We start from the raw sequence: 9,838 nt of genomic DNA on the forward strand, positions 1-9,838 counted from the left end.
ACACCTCAAAGTGTTAATCTTCGACCCTGTGAAAAATGCAAACTTGCTCATGAACATTCTATTAAAGTATAGGGGCAAACTTCTAATATATCAATGATGCTGCCCGATTCACGTTTAAGCTTAAATATAAGGGGCCTCTTTTTTATATCCTCCACCATAGGATGGGGGTATACAAATTTCGTCATTCTGTTTGTAACACCTCGAAATATGCGTCTAAAACCCTATGGTCATGTCATTTTAAGTCGATCTAGCCATGTCCGTCCGTCTGTCCGTCAGTCTGCCCGTCTGTCTGTTGAAATCACGCTAAATTCTTTAAAAATAGAGATGAGCTGAAACTTTGCATAGATTCTTTTTTTGTCCATAAGCAGGCTAAGTTCGAACATGGGCTATATCGGACTATATCTTGATACAGCCCCCATATAGACCGATCCTCTGATTTAGGGTCTTAGGCCCATAAAAGCCACATATATTATCCGATTTTGTTAAAATTTGGGTCAGTGAGTTGTGTTAGGCCCTTCGACATTGTTCTTCAATTTGACCCAGATCGGTTCAGATTTCGATATAGCTGCCATATAGACCGATCCTCCGATTTAGGGTCTTAGGCCCATAAAAGCCACATTTATTATCCGATTTTGCTGAAATTTGGGACAGTGGGTTGCATTAGGCCCTTCGACATCCTTCATTAATTTGGCCAAGATCGGTTCAGATTTGGATATAGCTGCCATATAGACCGACCCTCCGATTTATAGTCTTAGCCTCATAAAAGCCACATTTATTATCCGATTTCGCTGAAATTTGGGACAGTGACTTGTGTTAGGCCTTTCAACATCCTTCGTCAATTTGGCCCAGATCGGTCCAGATTTAAATATATCTCGATTTATAGTCTTGGACCCATAAAAGGCGTATTTATTGTCCGATTTTGCTGAAATTTGGGACAGTGAGTTGCGTTTGGGCCTTCGACATACCTCTTGAGTTTGGCCCAGATCGGTCCAGATTTGGATAAAGCTGCCATATAGACCGATCTCTCCATTTAAAGTCTTGGCTCCATAAAAGGCACATTTGTAGTCCGATTTCGCTGAAATTTGTCACAGTGACTTATGTTAGGCCTTTTGACCTCCTTGGAAAGGCCTCTCAGACACCAAGAAATAAATATTCATCTTAGATTGGTACTCTACTTTTAAATATCTTGCATTTGATACTCATATTGCCCAAAGTGGTAAAAGTGTCCTGTTTTTGGGGGTGGGGGACCCCCCGACCCTAAGAGTGACATTTTTATACCAAGTTCGTACTGTACTCTTAAATACCTTTCATTTGATACCCATTGTCCCAGACGGTAAACATGTCCGTTCAGGTGGGTTTTGAGTTGGGGCGTCCCCCCAGGTTAGTTGGCCCCAGCATTTTACGGCAAGTTTGTGTTTTTGAGGTACCATGAGGTGGCATACAACTCCATGATCTGACGTTTTTGAAAATTGAGGTAAGGGGAGGGCCCGCCCGTGATTTACATATAAAACCAAACTTAATGCCTCTTTACTTGTTTAGGTTGAGATGAAGAAGTCATAGGAGAATATTTTCGATAAAATAGATTAGAGTTTGTATTTTTGGGTGCTTTAGAACTCAAATCGCAATCGGTTTGTGGGGAAGCTTCATCTAAGTATGCTGCAATATAGCCCAGCTAATATACCAACCGACGGAGATCATTAATGCCCGGCTACTCGTGACTAGCCTTAGACTTGGAAACTCTGATCGTTTTCGACAGACAGACAGATTAGTTCAACACAGATAGGCATGGCTTTAGAATATGCATATACTCGTATGGTCTGTTTGACAAACTTGTATGACGTAACAAACGGAGTGATGAAGTTAGAACACTCTCCATGCTATGCTAAATGGTATTAAAAGCTCTAAGCGAGCTTCAACCAATTGGCTATATATGGGTGCTACTTGTTTTGGGGTTCTCAGTAGCGTTAAAGTGTTTTCTCTGACAAGTTCATAGGCGCTCACAAAAAATATTTCGGTTAAACAAGTTCTTTGTTTTTTTTCTTCCACAGTTCTAAAAACTCTGCAACAATGAGCGTTTCCACAATTCTATTGGCCTGTGTGATTTTCTTGTTCGTCTATTTGGGTTATAAAAAACGAAAACAATTGGCGTATTGGCGAGATCAGGGCGTCGCCTGCGATACTCCCCATTGGCTGTTGGGCAACGTTGAGGGGATAATGTCAAGCAGAAGCTACAGTCAAATCATAAAGGAGTATTATGAGAAATTTAAAAATTTTAGCCCCTTTGTGGGGTTCTATTGGTTTACCAAACCTGCTGTTTTTGTTTTGGATCCAGTTCTAATGAAGCATATACTTGTCAAAGATTTTTCAAAATTTATTGATCGAGGCTTGTATAACAATGCAGAGGATGACCCACTAACCGGTCATCTATTGAATTTGGAAGGCGACAAATGGCGCTATATGCGCAACAAGTTATCACCCACATTCACCTCGGGAAAGATGAAAGCCATGTTTCCATTGGTTATGGAAATTGGCGATAAACTGATGGAAGTGGCCAACAAATCTCTGGCCACCTCTCCGGTAATGGAGGTACGCGATTTAGTGGCCCGTTTCACCACCGATGTCATTGGCACCTGTGCCTTTGGCTTGGAGATCAACAGTTTACACAATCCTGAAGTGGAGTTTAGGAAAATGAGCCGTAAGGCTCTTACCGAACAACGCTATGGTACTCTGGGCTTTATGGTGCGCTTCAATTTTCCTCAGCTATCCAGGCGTCTTCACCTAAAGGAAACCATGGAGGATGTGGAAAAGTTTTTCCTTGGCATAGCCAAAAGCACAGTGGATTATCGCGAGCAGCACAATGTAAGGCGTAATGATTTTATGGACATGTTAATCGATTTGAAGAATAACAAACTGATGAAAAGCGATAATGGCGAAGAACTGACCAATCTAACATTTGGCCAATTGGCAGCCCAGGCTTTTGTATTTCTTTTGGCTGGTTATGAGACATCTTCGACCACCATGAGTTTTGCCCTCTACGAATTGGCGCTCAATCAGGCAATACAAGAGAAGGCCAGGGAGGAGGTTGTAAAGGTATTGGGTGCCCACAACAACTGCTTCACTTATGAATGTATGAAGGATATGGTGTATTTGGAGCAGATAATAGAGGGTAAGTGGTTAAGTTCCAAGTTCCAAAGATTTTTCTTGAATTTTTTTTCTTTACTTTCAGAAACACTGCGTCTTTATACCATTGTACCTGCCATTATAAGAATTGCTGCAGACGATTTTGTTGTGCCTGATCATCCCAAACATGTCATTAAGAAGGGTATGCACGTTTTCATACCCTCGGCAGCCATACATCGTGATGAGCGCTATTTTCCCCAACCAAACGTTTTCAACCCCGATCATTTTAGTCCCGACAAAGTGGCTGCTCGTGATACTGTCTTGAATTTATCCTTTGGCGATGGACCACGAAATTGTATAGGCGCACGTTTTGGCAAAATGCAGGCCATTGTTGGTCTAGCCTTGTTGTTGGCAAATTTCAAATTTTCCACTTGTGATCGCACACCAATTCCCATGAAAATTGACAAGAAAAGCCTTTTGCTGTCCTCAGAGGGTGGGATCCCTTTGTTGGTGCAGAATTTGGATCGCAAATAAAATTTCTGGTTATATGATCGCAAATAAAATTTCTGGTTATATGATCTGCAGAAAGAAATATTTAAAAACTTTTGGTACATAGTTTATAAGTTCCATATTTTGAACCTGTTTTAATTGAATAAATTTTCAAGACATTTTATCGGGATATCGCTACTTTGGGCGACCTATATCACCATATTGACCGATCCGGATAAAACTTGGCAATGATAGGGTTTTGGGCCAAATCAGATCAAAATTTAGGCTTTTAAGGGCTGAAGAAGTCAAATCCCGGTATCGGTTATTGGGCATTTCAAAGCGATCTGAATGGTTCAACGGTAGGAACTAGAAGGCATCTTCACAGCCAATTAAAACAAAGTAAAGACCCAATTGCTAGATGAAAGCACCTTGCCAACGGTGTGTTGGGTGGGTAATGTTGTCAGAATCAATGTAGGGGCTCCAGTGAAGAAGTCTTTTGAAGCTAAGCACTGTGGTATACGCAATCCGAGGAGACCAAAAATCCAATTGAAAAGTCATGTAATGAAAGACATCTCGAAACTTATTGTGAGAGTTTAGAGAAGGATTGCAGGAGATCTAGGCACTTGAAAAGTTATTTTAAGTTCGGATTACGGGACAAATGTTCTGTCATAGCCATTTTAAGTAAAGTAAGTTTGAGTAAAAATTAAATTGTTTGGTCGTTTAATGTATGAACCTTTGCTATGAAGGCGGTGGACTTTATTCTGTTTTTGCTATGGTTCACTTCTTGCCAAACCTAAACAACAGATTTACTTGTATTTTCAAACGAAAAGTTTACATTTGTCTATAAATACTTAAATAATGATACGACTATCAGCACTAATTTCAGTCAATACACATTTAAACGCAATGATTTGGCAATATTTACATTTAGGCGTTGATCACTTTATCAAAACAATTGCTTTCATACTAATAGCACTTGAATCTATAGATAGGCCAAAAAGATGGACTTAAGTTTTTTTTTTTATATTTTGGTCACCTTCAATGTTATGCCCTTCTCAGAGCCTATTAAGAAATTTTTCTTATCGAATTTTAAAGGTATTTGTGTCTCTGAGCATATGGAAAATTTGAAGTGCTTTAAAAGTAGGGCCAAACCCACCATGGTTTGCATTTTACCAAAACGCATGCCAATGCAGTTGCGTGGTCCCTCGCCAAAGGGCAAATAGAGAATGGCATCACGTTGTGCAACTTTATCGGGGGCAAAGTTCTCAGGATTAAATTGCTTGGGATTGGGATAGTAGCGTTCATCCAAGTGAATGGCTGAGATGGGTATGAGAACAGGCATGCCTTTCTTGATGACATATTTCGGATGACCCGGCACCTGGTAGTCTTCCACAGCCTGGCGATTGAGGACAGGAACCACAGTGTATAAGCGTAGGGTCTCTGTTTTGGTTAAATAACAAAAAATAAATGAAGTGAAAAGCTTTTAAAGAAGTTTAAAAATACCTACCCGATATAATTTGGTCCAAATAAGGCATTTCCTTCATGCTCTCATAGCTAAACTTATCCTCGTTATTGGCAAACATCTCCATTACCTCTTCGCGTGCCTTCTGTTGTATATCTTCATTTCTAGCCAATTCGTACAAGGCAAATCCCATGGTGGTCGAAGAAGTCTCAAAGCCTGCATTGAAAAACACATGAGCCTGACCGGTGATTTCATCCATGGTCAGATTTGTCAAATCATCTCCATGTTCGGATTTCACCAGCTTCTTGTTCTTCAAATCGATCAACATATCCATGAAATCATTTCTGCGCACATTGTTGCTTTCACGATAATCCACCGTCTCCTTTACGATGCGCAAAAAGAAGTTAATCACCTCCTCGGGGAACATTTTAATTTTCAATTTTCTGGCCAATTGGGGGAAGCTGTTAGTAAAGGCCACCACCAAGTTGCCATGTCTGCGCTCTTCCAAACTTTTGCGACCATATTCACGGAATTCGGCATTGGGATTCTTCAAACTGCCACACTCAATGCCAAAGGCACAGGAGCCAATGACATCGGTGGTGAAGCGGGCCAACATTTCTCTCATCTCAATGATGGGAGTTTCACTACACATTTTGCTAAGCACCTGCACAAATTCATCACAAATCTCCGTTACAATGGGAAACATCAACTTCATTTTGCCCGAGGTAAAAGTGGGCGAAAGTTTAGTGCGCATGCGTCGCCACTTTTGGCCATCGATAAGAAACAATTGCCCCGATAGAGGATCATCTTTTTCATTGTGATAAAATCCACGATCCGTAAATTTATTAAAATCTTTGATCAGAATATTCTTGATCAATGCGGGCTCCAACACAAATGCCGAAGGTCTGCTGAAAAAGTAGAAGCCCAGAAATGGGCCAGTGTCCTTATATTTGTCATAGAACTCTTGCCAGATATCTCCAAAACTTTTGGCTTTGCGCAATCCCGCCATATTGCCCATTAGGAAATGCGGATCTTCGCTTATGATACCTTTGGACTTCCAGTATGACATACGTTTATGCATGACATACACCAAATAGCCCATCAAAGCCAAAACAGCATACAGCAAAATTGAGGTAATTGCCATTGCGATGAAAGTTTGCTTAGCTACAAAGCGGCGCCGTGCTAATGTTTACCCGAGAGAGTTGGGTATTAGACTGAAATATTTTTGCCCCTTGTCATTGCAGTTATGACGAATATGTTTGGGCCGGTTCTGATTATTGTGCTAACTCATTGTGTTTATGCGTAAACTTGTATGAGAATGTTGATGTTGATAGCAACGCTTCCATGGATTTGTATTGATTAGATAGCCAGAATGCTTTACCCCCAAAATTTCACTCTCTCTCTCTCTCCCTCTTGTTGCCTGGTTTTCGCATTTTAAGCAAAAGCTATTCGCTTCAAAATATAGGATAAACAGACAAAACAAACTTTTGGAAAACCATGGCAATTTGGCCAGCTCTCTCTGTGGTATAGTTTTGGTATTGCAAACTGAGATGGCTTGAACAAAACTGGAGAGCGGAATGGAGCAAGAACGAGATAAACAACAAGTTAAAAGATAGCAAGTAAAAGAGCGCTAAGTTCGACCGGGCCGAATCTTGGGAACCCACCACCATGGATTCTGTTAAAATATGGGAGCTATATCTGGTTATAGACCGACTTGGGCCGTACTTGGCACAGTTGTTGAAAGTCATAACAGAACACCGCACGCATCGGATGAAAATTGAGTCTGCCAGGGGCACAAGTAGGCAAATCGGCTGATCGGTTTATATGGGAACTATATGAGGTAATAGACTGAGAGGCGGACCGTACTCGGCACAGTTGTTGAAAGTCATAATGGAACACCACATGCAAAATTTCAGCAAAATCGGAAAAAAATTGCGGCTTACATGGGTTCAAGAAGTAAAATCGGGAGATCGGTTTATATGGGAGCTATATCAGGTTCTTGAACGATTTAAAACGTACATGGCACAGTTGTCGGAAGTCGTAACAGAACACTATGTGCAAAATTTCAGCCAAACCGGACAAAAAATGCGGCTTCCAAGGGTTCAAGAAGTAAAACCGGGAGATCGGTTTATATGGGAGCTATATCAAGTTCAAGACCGATTTGGACCGTACTTGGTACAGTTATTGAAAGTCATAACAGAACACTATGTGCAAAATTTCAGCGAAATCGGATGAAAATTGAGGTTTCCAGGGGCTCAAGAAGCCAAATCGGGAGATCGGCTTATATGGGAGCTACATTAGGTTTTTAACCGATTTGGACCTTACTAAGCACAGTTATTGGAAGTCATGACAGAACACTATGTTCAAAATTTCAGCGAAATCGGATGAAAATTGAGGTTTCCAGGGGCTCAAGAAGCCAAATCGGGAGATCGGTTTATATGGGAGCTATATCATGTTATTGACCGATTTGGACCATACTTGGTACAGTTGTTGTAAGTCATCACAGAACACCGCGTGTAAAATTTTAGCCAAATCCGGAAAAAATTGCGGCTTCTAAGGGGTCAGGAAGTCAAATCGGGAGATCGGTTTATATGAGAGCTATATCAGGTTATTGACCGATTTGGACCATACTTAACACATTTATTGGAAGTCATAACAGAACACTGCGTGCCAAATTTTAGCCAAATCCGGAAAAAATTGCGGCTTCTAAGGGGTCAGGAAGTCAAATCGGGAGATCGGTTTATATGGGAGCTATATCATGTTATTGACCGATTTGGACCATACTTGGTACAGTTGTTGCAAGTCATCACAGAACACTATGTGCAAAATTTCAGTCAAATCGGACTAGAACAGCGGCTTTCAGGGTTCAAGAAGTCAAATTGGGAGATCGGTTTATATGGGAGCTATTTCAAATTCCAGACCGATTTGGGCCATATTTGGTGCAGTTGTTTAAAGTCATATGGGAACACTATGTGCAAATTTTTAGCCAAATCCGGAAAAAATTGCGGCTTCTAAGGGGTCAGGAAGTCAAATCGGGAGATCGGTTTATATGGGAGCTATATCAGGTTATTGACCGATTTGGACCATACTTAACACATTTATTGGAAGTCATAACAGAACACTGCGTGCCAAATTTTAGCCAAATCCGGAAAAAATTGCGGCTTCTAAGGGGTCAGGAAGTCAAATCGGGAGATCGGTTTATATGGGAGCTATATCATGTTATTGACCGATTTGGACCATACTTGGTACAGTTGTTGCAAGTCATCACAGAACACTATGCGCAAAATTTCAGTCAAATCGGATGAAAATTGAGGCTTCCAGAGGCTTAAGAAGTCAAATTGGGAGATCGATTTATATGGGAGCTATATCAGGCTATTGACCGATTTGAACCGTACTTAACACAGTTGTTGGAAGTCATAACAGAACACTGCATGCAAAATTTTAGCCAAATCCGGAAAAAATTGCGGCTTCTAAGGGGTCAGGAAGTCAAATCGGGAGATCGGTTTATATGGGAGCTATATCAGGTTATTGACCGATTTGGACCATACTTGTTACAGTTGTTGCAAGTCATCACGGAACACTATGTGCAACATTTTCAGCCAAATCGGACTAAAACAGCGGCTTCCAGAGGTTCAAGAATTCAAATCGGGATTATATGGGAGCTATATCAAGTTCCAGACCGATTTGGACCATACTTGGTGCAGTTGTTGGAAGTCATAACTGAACACTATGCGCAAAGTTTCAGCCAAATAGGATGACAATTGGGGCTTCCAGAGGCTTAAGAAGTCAAATTGGGAGATCAGTTTATATGGGAGCTATATCAGGATCTTGACCGATTTGGACCGTACTTGACACAACTGCAAGAAGTTATAACGGAACACCATGTGCAAAATGTCAGACAAATCAGATAAAAATTGCAGCTTCCAGCAGTTCAAAAAATCAAATCAGGAATTCGGTTGATATGGAAGCTGTATCCAAATCGGAACAGATATGGTCCAATTGCAATCCCCAATGACCTACATCAATATCAAGTATATGTGCAAAAGTTCAAGCGGCTAGCTTTACGCGTTCGACCGCTATCATGATTTCTACAGACGGGCGGACAGACATGGCTAGTTTGACTCAGAACGTCGAGACGATCAAGAATATGTATACACTAGCCGAACCGGTACCGCTCCGCTGCCCCTTCTTTAACTCTTTAATATCTTTTTAGGGTGGAGACACTTCGCTCTGAATGTGAATATCGAATTCGTACCATTGTAGCACATGTTCGCCTACGACGCTGAATTGTCGTGATTGGTCTATGTATTCATTTGGCGGGTTTCGGGCGGCCCCCGAGTCACCAGACTACAACAATAGAAACTATGTTTGGTTTTTGGTGACTGTAGGTTAGGTTAGGTTGAAAAGAGGGTGTAGATATTAATCTGCCCCATGCCACTTAAGACATACACCTAAGCCAGTAATCGGCTTGTAGTGCGCTCTAAAAAGTAATCTCGAAGAAGAAAATTGTTGTTTCTAGTAAATGGTCCAACGTCTCATCATCTTCCCCACATGCCCTGCATATGCTATCACTTGCCGCACCGATTTTGCATAAGTGAGCTCGTAGTCTTATGTGTCCCGTTATAACACCAACAGCTATACTGACCTCCTTCTTACTTCCTATCAATAATAGCCTCGTCCTCTCACGATCCGGATCACCCCATAAGATTTTTCGCCGTCCTACCAACTGTTTTGCTGTCACACAGTGTTACATGCGCATTTGTCGCC

The 9,838-nt window shown here is 41.2% G+C and overlaps 2 protein-coding genes across 2 annotated transcripts; one reads left to right on the forward strand and one right to left on the reverse strand.

The window, feature by feature from the left end:
- Positions 1-1,984: 1,984 nt before the first annotated feature.
- On the forward strand, positions 1,985-3,667 carry LOC106090398 (probable cytochrome P450 6a21). The gene is made up of 2 exons (XM_013256564.2): positions 1,985-3,166; positions 3,227-3,667. The coding sequence occupies exons 1-2, from the start codon at positions 2,068-2,070 to the stop codon at positions 3,652-3,654; spliced, it is 1,527 nt and encodes a 508-aa protein (XP_013112018.2). The 5' UTR covers positions 1,985-2,067; the 3' UTR covers positions 3,655-3,667.
- A 963-nt stretch (positions 3,668-4,630) lies between these two features.
- LOC106090411 (probable cytochrome P450 6a21) lies at positions 4,631-6,269 on the reverse strand. Its single transcript, XM_059370061.1, has 2 exons — positions 5,117-6,269; positions 4,631-5,049 (listed from the first exon to the last, which is right to left on the reverse strand). The coding sequence occupies exons 1-2, from the start codon at positions 6,213-6,215 to the stop codon at positions 4,631-4,633; spliced, it is 1,518 nt and encodes a 505-aa protein (XP_059226044.1). The 5' UTR covers positions 6,216-6,269.
- Between the last annotated feature and the right edge of the window lie 3,569 nt (positions 6,270-9,838).

This window comes from Stomoxys calcitrans, chromosome 5, assembly GCF_963082655.1.
Source record: "Stomoxys calcitrans chromosome 5, idStoCalc2.1, whole genome shotgun sequence".
Lineage (NCBI taxonomy): Eukaryota > Metazoa > Arthropoda > Insecta > Diptera > Muscidae > Stomoxys > Stomoxys calcitrans.

Bases quoted from the DNA above. Each gene is read 5' to 3' on its own strand.
- LOC106090398 (XM_013256564.2), top strand. From the start codon at position 2,068: ATGAGCGTTTCCACAATTCTATTGGCCTGTGTGATTTTCTTGTTCGTC. The intron at 3,167-3,226 runs GTAAGTGGTTAA...CTTTACTTTCAG, and splicing joins TTTGGAGCAGATAATAGAGG to AAACACTGCGTCTTTATACC.
- LOC106090411 (XM_059370061.1), bottom strand. From the start codon at position 6,215: ATGGCAATTACCTCAATTTTGCTGTATGCTGTTTTGGCTTTGATGGGC. The intron at 5,050-5,116 runs GTAGGTATTTTT...TAACCAAAACAG, and splicing joins TTTGGACCAAATTATATCGG to AGACCCTACGCTTATACACT.